Source organism: Leptinotarsa decemlineata, unplaced genomic scaffold (assembly GCF_025532065.1).
Source record: "Leptinotarsa decemlineata unplaced genomic scaffold, Ldec_3_MD MMD2_tig00002974_RagTag_RagTag, whole genome shotgun sequence".
Lineage (NCBI taxonomy): Eukaryota > Metazoa > Arthropoda > Insecta > Coleoptera > Chrysomelidae > Leptinotarsa > Leptinotarsa decemlineata.
In genome coordinates, this window is record NW_027412578.1 from 5598881 (window position 1) to 5620230 (window position 21350).

The following is a 21350-nucleotide window of genomic DNA, read 5'->3' on the forward strand; positions in this document are numbered from 1 at the left end:
TGTGTAATGAGTAACCAATATTTTAGACGGAGATTCCTCAGTTATTTATAAGGTAAAAATTTCATCTAAGCATGGGTCCACAAGGCCTTCATTTTTGAGAAAATTTATTTTTATTTTGGGTTTTCGCTAATGAATTTTGAAATAATGTCGATATTTGGAAGAAAATTAGTATTTGGGGACTTTTCAATAGAAGAAATTCGAATAATGTTTCAGTTTGGCACTTGATTGTGAAAGGCGCTTGTAGCGACTTTTGACAAGCATACCTTTTTCACGTAAAAATAATAGAGAAGCAAGATACCAAGACCTGTAGGTAGCGCCCCTACAATTAAGTGCCAAAGTAAGACTAAAAATTAAGGCTTTGCGGACCCATGCTTATATGAACTTTTAACTTTATAAATAACTGAGAAATCTTTCTGTAAAATGTTGGAACTATGAAATGAAACAACGAAATGGAATTGAGATTATTCGTTCAGAAATACATGATTTGTTTCATCCTCAAATTATACAGTATGTTTGTGAAAACTCTGTATAACATTTACATATGAACATTTTGAATTAGAATGGCATATTTTTTTAAAATGACCCATAGAAAAAAAGAATACGAGCTTCCTTCAAATAATTTTATTATTAAAAAATAAGGTAATCAGTCATTTCATCGCGCAGTTAGAATTTCATCAGTCTACAGGAAAAGTGTAATAGTCTTGAACTAAAAAGTGCATTTAGTGAAATAATAATTTTGATATCAAGCTCAATTTGACTAGTCCTAATCGTAAATTATTCGACACTTCGAGAAACCGCCCCTCCCCTCGCTGTTAGTCCGAGAGTCCGGCAGTCCTGGACGGTAGCCAGCTTCTGGAGTAGGCCTCGTATAAATATGCATGATTTTATCGCACTGCATGCAGGACATAGTGTCAGACTCTCACTTCACTGTAGTCTCGTATTTTATCATCGCATACTAACAGCTATTCGCCTTGTATTATATATATTTTCCGATTTATACCAAGTGGATTCTGACATTATGTTTCCTGCTGCAGGGGATGGCTGTTTCTACATCGGCATGGGGGGCAAGGGACAGCTCCCGAACCCGTCCTACCAACCGTACCAGTGCTGCCCAAAACCACCAATGAAGGCCAGCAAAATTGCCAAACTCCAGCCGAAGCTGACCGCCAAGCAGGTGACATCGAAACCGTCCACGCCGAACCCCTCTAAAAAATCTGAACCGGCGCCGCTGAAAATGGTTTCGAAAGCCAACCACCCCATCAAGACCAAGGAGGGAAGGGAAAAGAACCCGGCGCCCGTGCCCAAGGGAGAGAAAGGGAAAGGCAAGAAGGGATTTTTCGGGACTGGTAAATATATCTGGTGGTGGTAATAGGTAACGGACACTAATCCTGAAATTTTCCATGGCGAAGCGTGAACTCGATGGTGAGGGTTGTATATGACCTCTGGCAATCCAAGTGTAACCTACTCTTCGACTACAAACTGCTGTTGTTATGGCTTTTGAGTGACTTAATCATATATTGGATAACTGACTACATTTTCATTTCACTGTTGACTCAATATTTTTTCGAGAGGCATATACTTCAATACAATCAGAGTTTTCAAACGGGTTACTATTTGATTATCTCTCATTATAATGGAAAGAGAACTTAACTCATACTATTTTTAACGTCATGTTTTGAACCATTGAGCTTGACTTTCTTTTGATGAATTCTTCAAAAGGATATCTAATTTCTAATTTGAATTTCTCTCACTTAGATTTATTCACTTACAGGGTGGAAAAGGCTTTATGTTATTCTTCAAATTCGTTTCGATTTTAATTGTTTTTTTTTTCAATGTTCAATTATTTTCATCTGTGAAATTATAAAACAATGATAAAAATAAAAACAACAATAGAAATTAATTGGCGCTCCGGGGCGACTCCATTGCTTCCAGTGGCGCATTTGCTTTTTCAGCTGCAGGAAAACCCGGAAAAACCTGCAGCACCACATCATCTGAAGATCTAGATCTGCCAATGTTACAATCTACCATGAAAGACCATATCGAATACGATTCCATTTGTAACACATGTATTTATTCTGGGTTGGCTACATTGTTTTTGTCACCAGTGTCAGTTGTCATGATAACTGTTCACACCATTACTTCTATAGAATATTGAGAGTACTAAATAGAAAATGAATAAAATGAAAACAGCAAATAAAACTCAAAAAACAATATGAACATCAACTACATATAACAGTTGATACTGACGATAAATACACAGAGTAAAATGGCTATACAGCAAATAAAACATCATCTACATATTGTCAAATATGTATAAACCTTCATAAATATTGAGGGAGGTCAAGATCATTAAGATGCAGTATTCAGAAATTCATTGGAGTATCCATTGATCATCAGCAATGCAGCACATCTTCTCTTCAATCCTACTGACACTGATGACAAATACACAGAGTAGCCAACATAGAAAAAATACATGTGCTCCAAATGATTGTCATTTTTTCTAGACATCAGGTTACGCCCAACTTTATCCATAAATCTTCCAATGTGATCTATCCTTGGAATGATGTGATGAAAATAAGAATATTACCAAAGCTCTCAAAGCTCACAGTAGATATCTAATAGAATAAATTTATCAGCGATAGTATTGAGTGCTGTACACAGTTTTCAAATCCAAAGATTTGCCCCTCGATTCTACCCACATCGAATTGAAAACCATTTTCAACCTCTCGATCGCAAAGTATCGCAGCTATTCTAACGATATCTCTTATCATTCGAACAACACAGAATTATTTTGTTCTCCTGAAAATAATTTTTTTAACGAAGTCATTGTCAGATCCTCAAGGCAAAATAAAGTTATATGATGACACTATTCAAACAAATGTATCACGAGTATGACAAAAAAAGCATTGAGTTGGAACTACAAAGCATTCAGTTGTAACCACAAAAAATTCAGTTGGAATAACAAAATGAAGGTTCGCCTAATAGGAAATTCATATAATTTTTTCGTTTGAAGCTCTGTTTTGTTCATCATTTCCGAAAGTTTTTTTTTAAGATTACAGATTTTCTCAATATTTTCTTTAACTATTCAAAAGTTACTATAATCATACACAATTCTTTCTTATTCAATTCTGTGTTTCACAATTACCAAACACTCTTTTCCGGCAGTCCTATAATATTCATGGAAAAATGCATCGGTGTAATAAAACCATTCACCATTGTAAACTGTCACCAACTGACACCAGTTACTGATAAACAAATAAACTAACAGAATAACGATGAAATTAACAAATGAAAATTAGCGAAGAAGATAATAATAATATTTTCATCGCTATTCCAAGCAGATACATTTCTCAATGCATATCAAAAACATACTCCTCTAGCTAATACCATCACGGGCATTGAATTGAATAAAACTTTGGTTTGTGCAAAATAACTATATTCAATACTGAAAAGTATTCATGTAAATGACAGAAAATCAAATAACCCCTATCGTCCTCATTTAGCTGATATATCAGTTCTTAATATTCTCAGTATATGCCTCCAAACATGATTTACACCAACCATATTTCACTCGTACCTACCAAATTGAATTCAATCACTTTTCAGCAAAATCACGCAAACTCATTTTCATACAAACTCATTTCATATGTAGAAGATTTATTGTTGGTTGAATTTGAAGGGCGTAAGAGAAAAAATCAAACTCGATCAAATAAATTTTGGTTGGTAAAACGGCCTCTTGAATCATAGTCTAGGTCCTAGCTTTTTTATTGTTTTAGACTAGCTTGAACTTGTAAATATTGTTGATAATATTGTTATTGCCTATTGGATATGTAGCTTTTTGATAGCATGTATTATATATGTAAATAAAAGTAACTAAAAAAATTGTCGCCCCGAATTCACCTACATCACAGATGGCTTTACGTGTTTGCATGATCCGTTTTACGGTTGATCTTTTTTCCACCTTATTTTTCTGATTTAGTTGTATTCGGGTACGATGAACACTGCCGCACACCTCGCATGTTCAAAATCAACAACACTGTACATTTTCTTGAACAAATAAATTGTTATCTACTGTTTATTTCTCTTATTTTTGTCTAATCACAGATGTGGAAGATGGTACAAATTATACTATGACTTCATTCCAGAACTTTGTATTCTAGAGAGTATGTAGATGATTGTTATTCTCATCTGAAGGGTAAATACAAAAATGGAACCTCAAAAAGTTATGTCAGCAATTGTAAAGACCAATAAAAAAATTAATAAGTATCTCTACTGGTGAAAAAGTAGGTATCATTATCAATATAAACCGCCGGTGAACAAACATTGCATGTTTATATATCAAACTACAAACAAAATTATTTTTGAAAAATTTGTAAGGTGTATATTTAAACATTCAATGTGGAAAATTTTCAATTTTTGCTATTTCGAAATCAAATTTTCACATTCATGAAACAATTTTCTGAAGTAAATTGACGGATGTAGCCGTTATACGTGGTAGGAGATAATCATGAAAAATGTTTTTACCACTTATATTTGTAACTAACGTTACTTCAGTTTCATCCTATAAGGACATTTTCAAACTATTACAATGAACTTGAAGAAATTCATACTTCAAAACTGAATACCACAGGTGAAAGAAGGTTAAGGTTATACTTTACACGGTCTTCTACCAGTGAAGTTTCAATAAAATAGTAGTCTACATATCTCCTAAATAATGTTTCAAAATCACTGACTTGATACCCAAAATAGTATTTTTTTGTATTAGGTATTCATTGAACCCCAAGTAAATACGAAGAACGCATCTAAAAAACTTATTCAAATTAGAATCAACATTCTCATGTATGACGTTGAATCATCTGATGGAAAAATTCGTTCAGGCCAGCCTTCTTTTACCTACACAGTAGGGTTATTCACTGAGACCCATCAGAAAACAACTACTTCCCTGGCTGATACCACGAAGGGCGTTGGATTAGTTCTGACAGGTGTCAGTGCAGAATTTTTCACAGAAGTTATTCCTGCCGGAATCGATTGCATACAGGTTTCGGACTATTTGACCACCTGTCAGTACAATTTAGTGTCCATCATCAACATGAAGTCCATGATTTCTGATAATTAAAAATCGAATTCACTTAGCGGAATTACTTCTGTAAAGAATCCTGCACCTGTCGGATATAATATAACGCCCTTCGTGGTATTAGCCGGGGGAGCAGTTGTTTTCTGATAGGTGTCAGTCCATAAATATACTGACCAAATCGTTCCTTTAGATTTTAGATAATTTGATTCAAAACCAGTCTTCAAATAGGCCCAGGTACTATTGGCATGAGAGTTTTTTGTCCTTATACGAGGATTTGGGCCACGTGGATATGCAGTTGGTTAGTACCTTGACAGGCGGAGGGGGCGATGACAAATATGTTGTTTGTCGTTCGGTTCAGCCTACTTCGAGGAAGGATATTCTGAAAGAAATTCGATTTTCAATTATCGAAAATCATCGACTTCATGTTGATGATGGACACTACCTTGCATTGAAGAGTAGTCAAATAGCCCGCAACATGTCTGCTAGTGTGTTCCAATAATTAAAAATCGATTCCGACAGTTGTATCTCCAACAGCATATGCAGGAATTACTTGTCAAGTATCTTCAACTGACACCTGTCGGATATATTCCAACGCCCTTCGTGGTATTAGCCAAGGGAATTGTTGTTTTCTGATAGGTGTGAGTCTATAAATCTACTGTGTAGGTGAGGGAAGCCTGGCCTGAATGAATTGTTCCTTTAGAAAATTTGATTAAAAGCCTGTCTTTGGGTATGCCTACGTACTATAGAAATGAAATGTGTGAAGTTGATCAAAAAAGTAAACAAAAATCAAAATCTGGTATCAGTTGATCGAATGAATATTTCAAATTTTATAGGGAAATACTTCCAATGAAGCATTTCTTTTTTTCACATAACAATGTGACATTTTGATGAAACATTACTTTTTGTTTCGCCTTGAAAAGAAAAATCTATTCTATCCCGATGTGTGCTTTTACCCTGGGGATGAAAACCACCCCAACTGGGTGAGGTGGAAATCTTCATATTGAAAATTACCTCAAGAATCTATAGAAAAATATATTCAAAGCAAAAAATTATAGTTTTTTTGAAATATCAATACTTTTAGTCTTATTCGCGATTGAAAACTTCAAATTTTATTTTGTTTTTAATCGATTTCTCTCGAATAACTCAAAACGTTAAATTGTACCAAAAATACTGTGGATATATGAAATGTATATAAAATGTATTGAAAGAACAATTTTGAAAATGTAACAGAATATAAAAAAAACATCAATTTACAGAAAAAAATTGTGGAATCTTTTTTAAATTAAAACTTGAAAAAAGAATCGAAATGAGACTTTGTGGAACTCTCTAGCCTGTGAATTGAGGGAGTTATTACCCAAATGAGGTCGATTTTTATTTTTTAAACAACAAAGCACGCTACCCTTGATAGTGCAATCCCAATTGCAATTGGAAGTTGTCCAACTACATTTCACTTTGTATAGGCACCAGCAGAGGGATCCAGAAGTTTGAACAACTTAAAATGCATAAATATTACTGGAGTTTTTTCCCAACACCGAATCGTTATTTTTACACCTCGACACGTGTTTCGATCACCAAGTGATCATCTTCAAGAGGAAGATAAAACTAGAAACTACTCAAAACTAAAGCTACTTATGCTATTCAGGTACATAATACAGGTAGGTAATCAGTAATACCACCCATACAAGTGTACCACCCTAAATTAATTTTACATTTGGCCTTTCTATTATTTTACAATATGTCCTTATGTATGTTTAAATGTTACAGCTATATATAGAACAATTTTCAGCTATATAAAATTAATTTCACAATATTACCTATCTAAATATATTTACATTGTCTTTTTGTAGTAATCAGTAAACCCAACAATATTATTTCAACAAGCTATATAGTATGCTATTTGGTATTGGTCCGTTATCGTTATTCATAATAATAATAATATAATAATAATATAAATATATTATAATAATATTATGAATAACGATAACGGACCAATACCAAGTAGCATACTATATAGCTTGTTGAAATAATATTGTTGGTTTTACTGATTACTACAAAAAGACACATTGCAAGTATATTTAGATAGGCAATATTGTGAAAAAAATTTTATATAGCTGAAAATTGTTCTATATATAGCTGTAACATTTAAACATACATAAGGACATATTGTAAAATAATAGAAAGGCCAATTGTAAAATTATTTTGGGGTGGTACACTTGTATGGGTGGTATTACTGATTACCTACCTGTATGAAGAACCTGAATAGCATAAATAGCTTCAGTTTTGAGTAGTTTCTAGTTCTAGTTCTAGATCATCTTCCTCTTGAAGATGATCACTTGGTGATCGAAACACGTGTCGAGGTGTAAAAATAACGATTTGGTGTTGGGAAAAAACTCCAGTAATATTCATTACTACACCAAAGGTTCCAAACAGTACACATAAGTTAAAATGTATAATTTTGAAAAAACTCACAGAGTAAATACAAGAGATCTGTTCTGTAGAATAGGAAGGGTGAGTGTAGGCCCACAGCACAGGCCAGATGTGACCCATTGTACATCCTCCTGAGGAATTGTCCTACGTCTCCATCCTGTCCTTTCCAGGAAGGTGGACAGGTCACTAGGAAACATCTTCTTTATATCGGCAGGTGTAGGCCAAGTCTCGCCAAACACACACTCTCCTATTGAAGATAACTCCGGACACTCGCATAAGTCATGCTTGACAGTTTCATCTTCCTGGTAATACATCCTGCATAAAGGTGTGTCAGTCAAAAATCCTACTGTTAAGCGTATGTTTTTCCTGGTCATCGCGAGATATTTCTTCGGTGCCAGCTTCCCAGGGTCGCCCAGAGTAATCCTGGCAAGACTGCATCCTTTGATTCCATCCCATCTCTTTAATTACCTTTACTCCTGTCGTGCTTTTTCACCCAACTCAGGATAATGTTATTATCTACCGAGGCTTTGGCTAAATCTTGGTGGTGCTCTAGTTCTAGCCCTGAGGTAACACGTTGTCTATTCAAAGCTAATAGGGCTTATCTACTATCAGTACAGATTGTTTTGCAAGAAATTTCTTTCCAGGTTGTTTCTTTTGTGGCAACTGAGATACTAGCCAGTTCTGTTCGAACCACGCTGGTATTTTTTCCCATTCCCTACCTAATCCTTAGGCTCAATGATCTGGAGTAAACTCCACTCAGCCTTCTTTGGTTTTTGAGCCGTCTGTATATATGCGTATTGCATTTGAAGCATCTGACTCTGTGTTCTGTTTTATTTGTATTTTGTAGGGTTTATTAAAGTCAAACCTGGTTTCAATTGCATCACCGGCTGCCTGCAGCAGAAGTTGCGTAGTAAGCGCTTCTCGCCATAGGCCTAGCCTCAATTGACTCATTCCTACTTCGAGGTTTACACCAGCCGTGCGCAATCGTAACATGGCTATTAACGTAACCTCTTCAACGTACAGGTCCAGAGGGGTCAGACCAGTAAATAATTCCATTGCCTTGGTATCTGACCGCTGTGTTTGATAAAAGTTTTGGAAAGCCGGTGCTTGTAGAACTTTCGGTCCCCATGCAATGGCTCCGTCCGGTAACATAGGTCTTATTATTGCAGTATAGATCCAGGTGACCACACGGGGTGAAAGACCCCTGCAGTCAACTAACTGCTGGCAAAACTAACGTTTTGTCAGTACGCAGTTCCAAACTACGACGGCCTTCAAACCCGAATGAAGATAGTAACACAAGGAAGAGTATTGGCAAACGTCCATAAATGAAAGATACAGTAAAACAGCAGAATGGAATTACAGATATTAGCTGAAATTAAAATCAAGATGCAAAATTACACAAACAACTACATATCAATATTGAATTGAAATTGTTATAAAAATGAAACCTTCTCTGACTTACAATGGAAACACTCCCTAAGAATTCTGGTTTAGTGATATCACCTTCATTCTACTATTTCCAATAGAAGATACAGGAGTTCATGAAAATTAAAAAATATTTTGATTTTTCATCTGAAAATATATTGAATATTAGGTAAACTATTCTACAAAATAATGAATGAAATTGACGTTAAATTTTAAGTAATATATGATTTATCCCTACTCAACCACTGGTGGTAATGTAAATGAGCCTCCAGTAATTAATAATGTGATACCTTTTGTTCTTCATTATTCCGCTGGTTATATTTGTGAATAGAGCTATGAAGTGTTCAATGAATTACACTGATGATTTGTCTGTAGCTTGAGTTGTCAACTTCACTTATGATCCTATTGATAAGGCCACATGCTCTTGGTCAAGTAGTAATAATTATAACTTCTATGATAAAATGAACAATTGATTAGGGATTCAAACATATCCAGTTTTTGACAAAATGGTTAAGGCTTTCGCGGCCGACGCGACGTTTTCAGTATCACTATTTTACGGGTTTGATGGCCTTCGATTTTTGGAATTTCTTCCTGACGTTTCGCTGGCGTGAGTGGGTGGCTTCTCCAGAGTTCATAATGACTGGATATTAATTACGGCTGCATAACGCGTATTTATGTACACTCAGGTAGTTTGGTATGCTAATACCTGTACCTGGATTAGGTAAGTTGCGTAAAGCGTGTCCATGTTATTTGGTATGAAGGTGCGTGAAAGAAACCACAGACTAGGCTGCAGAGAAGTCGGCTGTGCCGGAACACGCACTCGGTAAAGAACACCACAGGATTTTGTTTGAAAACACGGAACTCAATGATCACACAAACACGCGGATAATTTCAACAGAAAAGAATCTATAAATCTCAATCAAATATGGAAATCCATTCTAAGAAGTTCAAGAATAGCAAACAGAATGACGGTGAATAGAAAAGGGTTATTGACAATTCACCTAATCAAGGTACAGGTATTAGCAGACATTGGAGCACAGTCATCGGAGATTACTCAGGGTGTATAATTCTCTGAAGAAGATCCACTTTTGCCAACCACGTCAGGAATAAATTTTAAAAATCGACGGTTTCCAAACACGATAAATAATGATACTGTATTTCATTGCATCAAAGATTCAAATTTGATTTAAATAATCCGTAGTTGAATGAAAGTGACAGATCTGTCGAGATGAAAAAACATCATATGAAGAATACTTCTTTGAAAATTTTCTCATGCAAAATGTTTCAAGGCTCGCAATGAATTCGCAATGTTATTTTTATAGCCTCAGACATCTACATACTTCCAAAAATTAACAATTTAACAAAAGAGACAACATACGAAGGGTGTACAGAGTGATTGTGAGATATTTTACAGGAAATCTACTGGACGAGACAGAAGTGCTGGAATGGATGGTAGATCAAAAAAATGATCAGAGTATCGAAGAAATCAATCGTGACAAACTATTCACTTACATTGACACCAAGGAATTTTTGGCGGTTGTGTTCTGTGAGTATTACTGAGCATCTGCTGAGAAAAATTATATTCTCTAGGACATGAAATAAAACCGAAAAATCCGTCTCAATAATACAATACCGGATGGATTTTTCGAATAATAATAAGACGTTTATTAATCCGAATTCACAATTCCATGACATACACTGTGTCCGTAAAGTATGGAACAAATTCATTTTTAGCTAAACAGGTCATTTTAAGAAATAATCCTGAAACACGTCGATTTTTGATGTTAATTTACCTTATTTTAAAATAATAATCTAATATACAGGGTGAATTACGTTCGAGTAATGACGTCACCGTCATTTTTTTTTAATGGAACACCCCCATTTTGTCTCAATTTTCGGATTACTCTAGCTGAGCTCCAAAAATGTATCACATCTTGATTCCAATTGGTACAGGGTGGACAAAAATACAGTAGTTGTGTGTGTGCTAATAAAGTAACGCATATGTGAAAGAACATTTGAATATCTCTTTCTTATGGGAGGGTATAGGAGCAGTTTTTTCGTTTTTTGAAGTTTTATAGATAGATCTTCATAGATAGATAGATAGATAGATAGATAGATAGATAGATAGATAGATAGATAGATCTTTATTTAAATAGGATATCCTAATAATATACAAATCAACTAGAATGGTAGAAATAAAAAAAAAGGTATGTGTTACATCTAGAAATGACTCAAATGTATGACAAACATAAGTTCAATAAAATATTTTTAAAGACAGTACTACAAAAACAGCAACATTATACATTCGAAAAATTTCAATGCAACATGTAGAAAGATAAATTACATAATTATTTGAAATATATAACGAACATTAGATGAATGGAATTATACAAATTACAGCTATAGGTAACAAAGACATAATACATATCATATTTGTTCATTTAAAACAAATTTCTTCAGTTCATTTTTGAACATGTTCAGAGATGGGCTATTTTTAATTGCATTAGGTAATTTGTTGAACCGATCAAAACCCTTGAAAAACAATGAGTTCATAGTATTTTTGTTTTTTGTTCTGTTAATATATAAGTTATTATTATTTCGAGTGAAGTGGTGGTGAATATCGTGATGAAAGACAATATACTGATTAAAATAAGATGGTCCTAAATTGTTCAATATTTTGTATACGAAGATCATTGTGAAGTATAGCAGTCTTTGGGAAATGGATTGCCAATTTAAAACATTGAGCATAATATTGATAGGAGTATCTCTACGGCACTTCAAAATGATTCTCATACCACGATTCTGAAGTTTTTGCGAGTTGAGACAATTTATTCTGATTGAATAGATATAGGATAGAGGAACAATAGTCAAAGTGTGGCTGAACAATTGACTTGTAAACTGTGATACTTGACTCCGTTGAAAGATTATTGACAATTCTAGAAAAAAAGAATAATTTCTTTGAAATTTTTTTATGAATATACTCAAAATGTTCATCAAACGATAGAGTGTTATCTATCTGGAATCCCAGATATTTAGTTGAATTCACTATTTCAATTTTGTCATCATCAATGTTGAGATTAATAGTTTTAGAGTCTATTTGGCTGTATTTAAACTTGGTGGTGATTATCATCGCTTTAGTTTTCATCACATTCAGCTTGAGTTTATTAATTTTTAAATATTTGTTGACACTTGCTAGAGTATTATTCATTTTTTGTATAGCCATCGTAAGGTTTACATCGCTACATGCCAATAGAGTATCATCAGCAAAAAAGTTCATAAATTCACAGTCGACAAACAATGGCATGTCGTTTAAATATAGTATGAATAGAAGGGGTCCCAGAACACTACCCTGGGGAACTCCAACGTAATTGTCAATTTCACAAGAAAACATGTCTTTAACTCTTACCCGTTGTTTTCTGTTGGTCAAGTAATTAGATAACCAATTATACACTTTGCCCTCAATTCCATATATATTCAATTTGGCTAGTAGTATAGACCTATCAATGGTCTCAAATGCTCTTTTGAGGTCAAGGAACACGACTACAACAAACTTATTATTATCCAGCTCAGATTTAAATTTGTTTAGAGATAGTTGCACTGATGACTCACACGAATGCAATTTGCGAAAACCCGATTGATTGTTGATTAAAATGTCGTTTTTTTCCACATATCTTTCTGGTATTTCGCCAGTTTCAAGAGAGGTGTTGATAAGGTGCAATATAACGTGACCGATAGTCTCAAAAACTTGTTTCAATATTTTGAAGTTGAGGATTTCATGTATACTGCACTTATTATCCAAGGAAATTATAATTTTACGTAGGTCATTTAACGAAAGCAATCTGAATTCTGAGAAAGTTTTGTATAAATTGAAGTTTTTATTGCACCATGACTCTGAATAGTCAATGCTCGCCACAATTTCATTTATGCTTTCAACAAAATAACTGTTGAAGTTATCTGATATTTCAATAACATCTTTTAGTAATATAAGTTCACCAGTTTTCTCAAACTGAATACAATTTGGAAAGTCAATGTCATCTCCTTTTACTAGTTTTTTGAGAGTTTTCCACATTTGTTTAGAGTTGTTTCTATACCGATCAATTTTTTCAAAATAATATTGATCTTTTTTTCTTTTCAACACATTGACAACATCATTTCTCAATTTCTTGAAAGTTTCCCAGTTATTTTGTTTTTCTAGATTTGAACAGTTTCTGAAAGCTCTGTATGCCCTATCACGATTCTTAATTTTACAGTGAACTTCGTTATCAAACCATGGCAAATGACTGTTAATACTACAATTTTGTATTGGAGAAATATCATCAATAACTGCTTTGCAATTATTCAGTATTTCTTTATAAATAACTTCAACATCAGTAGAATTTAAAGACCATTTACATGATATTAAGTTAATTTTTATAAGGTCCAAATTGCTTTCACTTAAGTTTCTATATTTTTTCATAGTTTGATTTTCGTTATTATGAATATTAGTAAAGTTGACAGTGATTGTTGAATGGTCTGTTATTATTGGATATGAGTGCACCGACGCTTGACATCTATTTACGTTCGTTAATACATAATCTATAAGCGATTCGCTGTGGTTAGTAACTCTAGTTGGTTCATTGATTATTTGTGATATGCCATACGTATTGAGAAGGTTTTTTAATCTAGAAACATAAAAACTATTATCAGAGTAGTTCAGATTGAAGTCGCCCACTAAAATACAATGAAATTTCGTCGAAAATAAACTATCACAGATATTTTCAAAATCCTCTAAGAATTTTGCATCAGATCCTGAGGGTGAATGATAAAGACATCCCACTAGAATAGGGCGTTTGAGTCTAATTTTCAGAATTTTACACCAGTAATTACCTTCTAATATATATGTTTTATATACAGAGTTCACAATGTCACTTTTTATATATATTAAGACACCACCTGTATGTCGAATTTTTGAGTCACAGCGTACTATATTGTAATTAGGAATTTTCAGTTCACTTTCTTCAATATCATTGGTTATTCGGGATTCACTTAGTAATATAATTTTTGGGTTGTAGCAAACTAGACTTCCTTGTAATTGATCTTTGTTTTTAAGAAGACTTTGAATATTTAGGTATATAATGTCAGTGTTTAATTGTATATTAGAATTATTTTCTACTTTTTTGAAGGATTATTCCAAATTTTGTTGACAATCATGGGTTTGTTATTCATATATTTTATTGTTTTTGAGTTGTCACCATTTTCAATCAAGTTTTGCAATTCTGATTTCAACCTTTGATAGTACTCTCGCTGAGCTCTAGTCTGATCGCTAAATATTTTAATACTTGGGACTGTTAAGAGTTGCTTATTTTTAAGGACATATTTTGCATCGTCTGGCGATTGTAATATAACTTTGATAGGACGGGTTCTGTTTGCTAATGCTTTCCCTAATCTGAACAGTTTAAAATTATTTTTATTTACATTGAAATTTTCAAGAACTTTTTTAACAGCTTCTGTATCTTGTGAGATTCTTTCAGCCTGAGTCTTTAATTGCGATTCATTAATGTTCAACATGATGAGGTTTGATGCACGATTTTGACGCTCAAGCATTTCAGAAATCACTTCTTCTCTATCTATTTCACTAACGCTATTCAGAGGCATAGGTGGCTTACACATTTTCATTTCTTCAACTTCCTTTCTCAGGTCGGAAATAGCTTTAATAAGAGCTGGAACTTGACGAAGACCGGATTTACATTCTTCACAAAGAAACTGTAGTGATCTCCTTTTCAACTGCATACATTTCAATTCGCTGGGGCATAATTCAGAGCAAGCTGAGCTGGTATGAATGGGTCTCTTACATGAGTCACATTCAAAATATGATTCATTTTCCTCAAATTCCACATTGCATTTGAAACAACTGTTTGCCATGTTCGAAGTAAAAAAGTTCAGAGAAATCACCCAAAGAAAAGAAAAAACTACAGATGAAAATAAAAACAAATAGCTGATACACAGATAAGGAGACGTTGCTTTTTGTGGACCAGGTGTTTTTGTTGATTTCTATAACTTGTCACTGGAAATTTACAATCATCTGAGCGTTATATTTACTATTCACGTAACTTTTTGAATTTATATGTAGCACAGTTACACAAAGCACTTCACTAACTTCACTTTGATACTAATTTTAACTTATTTAGATTCATATAGACTGGGTAAATAGTGCTGATAATTTTAATAGAGAACTCAGTATCATTAAGCAAATTGCAGTATAGAAGAAACAGGTTGTAGTAGTAGTAGTCTTCAATTATACATATTCATCCAGTTTATTTCCTTCAGTTTAAGCGACACTCTCTGTCTTCGCCTTATACCAAATATCAACTTCAAAAAATAATTCACAGAAGTTCATGTGTGAGAGAACAATTGAATCACATAGTTCTTTCTTTGTGCTTTGATTTAGAAATTTTCTCTGGGGTAGATCATTTTCAAAATACATGGCCAATTGTCAACTTTGAAGTGAATTTAAGTTTATTGTCACTTATATCAAACCCATATTTCTAGCGGATGTTCTGAAGAAATACTCTCATTAGCCATAGTAATGTTCAAAGATGGTAGTTTGCTTTCAACTCAAATATCGCGATTGAAGAATGTTTTTTATTCTGACATAATACCTTTACTATCCATTCGTCTATTGGAGAGAGATTTCCTTCAAAAAATCATAGATTTATCAGAAGGTGTTTCTTGTTATTAGTTTACATCTGAATGAGGGATTATTTATACATTCAAAATCTTGAAAAATTTTGAGAGACAAATTTTGCTTGAGGGTTGAGTAAATTGGTGAGTAAATTACAAAATTCAACTAATTTAGTTCTAGTAAAACTTAGTAAAATCATATTCAAAATGATATTCAAAGAGTTTATTTAGGAATTATTAGCTTTCTTCTTTACTTTGGAAGATTCCTACATGTTTTTGTATGAAGATGGAGAACTGAAAAGCCGAAACCTTTCTTTCCCAAAAAGTATCTCTCCAGAAAATATATCCCTTTCAATGTTTCGATATTCTTTATGAAATTATTTGAAATCATGTCTCTGTTAGATAATGGTGGAAATCAATAATTGAAATAAAGATTTCAACTATGAGGAGTTCACTGCCATTTTGAAATGAACCTTTTTTTTTCAATGCTGTAAGAAAATGGAGTCCATTCTTTCATAGGTCGCCTTTGAAATGCCAATTGCAAACTCTGCTAGTCCTAATAGCTTTACGAACCAATCGAATGAAAAAAGCCTAATTATGATAACATGTTTCAAGGACTATATTTTTTTTCTCGAATAGAAAAACATTTTATTATAATTCTTCTGTAGGCTTCAAAAAATATATTGTTTGCTTGGGTATCTGTGATTGCAACCTGGGGCAAAATCATGTATTTTTACTGCCATATGTATATATTGAATATACTATTTCAAATATACAGTTCGAAAGTTACGACATAGTTCAAGAAATGTTACACCCCGCTTCATTGATTAACTTTTCATCTGATGGATAGTGAAATTGCCAGAGAAGCCAAGTCCGGCCATGAGAAACATGAGAAGTTTCCTTAGAACGACAAAAACATGTTGAAAAAAAAATTGGAAAAACTCAGATCCAGCGATGGACTGCAATTCAAATTTCCCGCGTAACCTCACTAACACGGTCCAGTTCTTCTTCTCTGCTTTGTAGATGGCACTGTCCTGAACTATCAGGGATTTATTATTATCGCATATTCTGTTGTGCAGTTTCAAACATTTCTGATATTTAAGAACCAGAACAATCCTTATACATCAGTTCCTTCAGATTTGCATGACACCAGATTAAATTCTACTTACCAAATATAAGTCAAAAAAAAATCAATCACTGATTCGACCCTTTCCCGCAACCCGCAAGGGTTTATTGTGACACACGCCTCTTCACACTTGACCAAATAAACCCCGCTTCTTAACGAAGCCGGTTAGTTTGTATGGTCAGTGGTAAACCTGATTCGGTCCCCAGCGGGGCAGGCACAAGGTATATGCTCTGCTGTTTCATCATTTTCCAAACAAAGGCGACAGACACACACTGTTTTCCGACAGTGCGAGCCTCTGCATGTGATGATTCAAATGACAGTGAACCTATAAGAAGGCCTCTTACAAATCGTAGTTCATCCATACCGTAGTTCATCAACTGTTTGGTATCAAGCTTTGAAAGGTGAATAAACACCTTGGAGTGAGCCAATCCTGGAAGACTCTGCTAAGAAGTACATAAATCTTCTTGCCATCCAGGTGTTCAATCTTTGTTTGGCAAAGCCTGAAGCGATGCCAATGACAGGTTCTGGTCCGATGAAGCTGCTTGCAGCACCCTTCTTTGCAAGGGAGTCAGCAACCTCATTGCTTTTCAGGCCAGTATGGCCAGGAATCCAAACTAGAGAAAATCTGTTAAGTCTTTCTATCGAGGAGAGTCGCTAGAGCCAAGAGCTTCCAACGCCGCTTGACTGTCCGAGAATATTTTCATTAACTTGTGTATGAAGTTGGATTCTTCCAATCTCTCCCTACACAATTCAATAGCGTAAATTTCCGCTTGAAATACAGTCGCATAGGCAAATAGATATCTCTGTCCTGGGTATGCGACTAAAAACACCTGCACCAGAACCGGAAGGTGTTTTTGATCCATCTGTAAACCAACAACTATCTGCTCTCAATATTTCCTTCTCCTGGAGGAGCCAATCCTCTCTACTCGGGAACAGTACTTTATAAGGCAGTTCGTAGTTGACAGTTGGAGCATGAAGAGATCTATTTCAGAACGCTGTGACTTCCACTGTCAACCAACAGTCTGTTGCACTCTGCATTAAATTGATTTGTGCAATTGGCAATGTGCACAAGTCTGTATGAAGTCCATCTAGCCTCTCTCTCGAGAAAAATGTGGAGAGGAGGTATATCTAGTAGGATCTCCATGGCCGCTGACGGTGTGGTACTGATGGCACCTCTGATGGCCAGACAAGCCTGTCTCTGTGAGCCAGAGAGCTTCGCCTGGGCCAAGGACAATGCCAAGATATTCAACCTCCGTTCCAAATGGAATGACCTTACCGTTGAAGGAAAGTGGCGTTAGATCGTCCAATTTTCTCCTCCTGGTGAAGGGGATTATCTCTGCTAGTCCTAATAGCTTTACAAACCAATCGAATAAAAGAAGCCTAATTATGATAACATGTTTCAAGGACTATATTTATTTTCTCGATTAGAAAAACATTTTATTATAATTCTTCTGTAGGCTTCAAAAAATATATTGTTTGCTTGGAAATCTGTGATTGCAACCTGGGGCAAAATCATGTATTTTTACTGCCATATGTATATATTAAATATACTATTTCAAATATACAGTTCGAAAGTTACGACATAGTTCAAGAAATGTTACACCCCGCTTCATTGATTAACTTTTCATCTGATGGATAGTGAAATTGCCAGAGAAGCCAAGTCCGGCCATGAGAAACATGAGAAGTTTCCTTAGAACGACAAAAACATGTTGAAAAAAAAATTGGTGAAAAACTCAGATCCAGCGATGGACTGCAATTCAAATTTCCCGCGTAACCTCACTAACACGGTCCAGTTCTTCTTCTCTGCTTTGTAGATGGCACTGTCCTGAACTATCAGGGATTTATTATTATCGCATATCCTGTTGTGCAGTTTCAAACATTTCTGAGATTTAAGAACCAGAACAATCCTTATACATCAGTTCCTTCAGATTTGCATGACATCAGATTAAATTCTACTTACCAAATATAAGTGAAAATAAATCAATCACTGATAAATTCAGTAGTAACTCGTGCACTAAATATTGTTACTTATTTCCTTCTTAGAAGTAAATGACAGGCAGCTTAATCAATATAAAAATTTGGTACATCAATCACACATTTTTCCATGAGTAAGACTATAATCATTTTCATTTATTTAGTTATCATAATTTGTGATTCAATCCATTACTGATGGATATCATCCGGGTGTCAATCGAGTAACAAAACACTCCCTGAACCAGAACTGCAACACTATTCCTGATACACGTTTCATCAACCAAGCTGATGCTATCAGGAGAAAAACTAGACAGTCCAGTTGATTCGAATTTTTAACAAATCGCCTCGTCACATCTCGTTAACAGTTAATAGGGACTCTATTGCAGATAAAGAGGAAGACCCCGACAGTCCACGAATTCTAAGACACGTCGAACTGATTGACGACGAAGCCACGGAATACGGTATAAAAATAGTCAAAATGAAAGATCGACTGATGGCCAAAAAATATGGATTCCGAGTACCGCCAGGTATAACATATTTCCGGAAAGGCAAACCCATCAACTACGACGGAGATATAGACGACGAAGAAGAAATTTTGGACTGGCTGACCGATCCGGAAAATATGGAGCTGACGGATCATATCGAGAGAGTGAACAGGAAGATGTTCGAAAAAATCCGACAAAGGTCGGATTACGTAGCAGTATTTTTATGTAAGTTGATTTTCTGTTCTCGCCTGTAATACATACATACACTTACATGAAATAAAATCTGAAATTTGTAGTTTGGTAACATCTATTCGTAGTTCATTGAAATTTGAATCTGAAGAAGTGGCATTATGGCTGATCATTTGCTCCGCAAAACATATTGAACTTTACCTACAAGCTCTTATAGCTGTTTGATATTCATAGAAACTAATTATATAATATAACCAAACTTACCTACAGGTTCATATTTACCTGATATATTTACCGAAGGGGGGAACGGTCGACTCCAGGCTCCGCACCAGCATTGACCTGGGGGTCTATGGCTGACAAAAAAACCTGAATACATCTTGTAATATTGAAACAATGAAACAAAAAAAAAAGAATTTCACACTGTTCAATGTCAAAAAGTTGTCGTTCTCATGTTAAAGATTTCGTTTAAAATTAAAATTTCTGAAGAAAATATCCTCACATAGCACAGGAATGTAACTTGAAAATGTAACATTTCAATATTAACATTTGTTTACAAAAAGGATTTGAAGCTTTAAAAACTTTTGCTTATTATATGCGAGCGCTTTCGATGGCAGGCTGGAGTAGCATCTTCATGGCTCTACTCAAACTGAACGTTTCATCTTCTTGTTTGTTATTTTATACGGTTAGAACGCCTTAGCGCAGGTATTTGTTCTCTCCTGTCTTCTGGATGTCTCTTTAGGCATGCTAATCATAAAAACGAACAAATAGGAAGATAAAACGTTCAGTTTGAATAGAGCCATGAAGATGATAGTACAGCCTGCTATCGAAAGCGCTCGTATATAATAAGTAAAGTTATTAGGGCTATAAATCTTTTTTGGAAACAATTAATATTGTTATATATATATATATATATATATATATATATATATATATATATATATATATATATATATATATATATATATATATATATATATATATATATATATATATATATATATATATATATATATATATATATATATAAACAATATTAATTCACGCAAGTGAAACATAAGTGGAACCAACTATTGGTGTGATACCCAAGTCAACTTGCCAAGTTTGTATGTCAGTGTTGGTGGTTTGACCAATCAACCGACAACTGCGGTAGCAGAAATTTGGGAAGCTAACCTGAAATGCCATCCAGCAAGGCTGCTGGAAAATAATTCCATAAAAATCAAAAAATTAATAGATAAGTACTTTTTGATCACTCCCACATTGATTTCAATTTAATAGCCACCGGTATACAGCTGTTTCAGCCTATTGGGCATCGTCAGTACCGGGCAGGCGGTCCTCGATTGAAGACAAAATGAGGAAAACCAAGAAAGTACTTGATAAAAATAGCTGCGTAAACGCAAGCGAAACATAAGTGGAACCACCTATTGGTGTGACACCCAAGTCAACTTGTCAAGTTTTTATGTCAGTGTTGGTGGTTTGACCAATCAACAGACAACTGCGGTAGCAGAAATAGGTGGTTCCACTTATGTTTCGCTGGCGTTTACGCAGCTATTTTTATCAAGTACTTTCTCGATTTTTCTCATTTTGTCTTCAATCGAGGACCGCCTGCCCGGTACTGACTATGCCCAATAGGCTGAAACAGCTGTCTACCGGTGGCTCTTGAATTGAAATCAATGTGGGAGTGATCAAAAAGTACATATCTATTTATTTTATATATATATATATATATATATATATATATATATATATATATATATATATATATATATATATATATATATATATATATATATATATATATATATATATATATATATATATATATATATATGTATATATATATATATATATATATATATATATATATATATATATATATATATATATATATATATATATATATGTATATATATATATATATATATATATATATATATATATATATATATATATATATATATAAAGTGGATAAAAGTGGATAATCTTAGCGACT

The 21350-nt window shown here is 34.1% G+C and overlaps 1 protein-coding gene across 6 annotated transcripts in view; it reads left to right on the forward strand.

Moving 5' to 3' along the window:
* hlk (hulk) overlaps positions 1–21350 on the forward strand; it is a 99625-nt gene that overhangs the window by 50736 nt on the left and 27539 nt on the right. For 5 of the 6 annotated variants that reach the window (XR_012465895.1, XM_074177330.1, XM_074177332.1 and 2 more), the window contains 2 exons: positions 10341–10472; positions 19073–19396. Coding sequence is in view for 5 of the 6 variants with exons in the window: in XM_074177330.1 (XP_074033431.1) it covers positions 10341–10472; positions 19073–19396 (456 nt within the window). In the remaining variant the exon portion in view is untranslated. The remainder of the gene's footprint in view (positions 1–10340; positions 10473–19072; positions 19397–21350) is intronic. The other variant, XM_074177334.1, reaches the window with a different exon arrangement.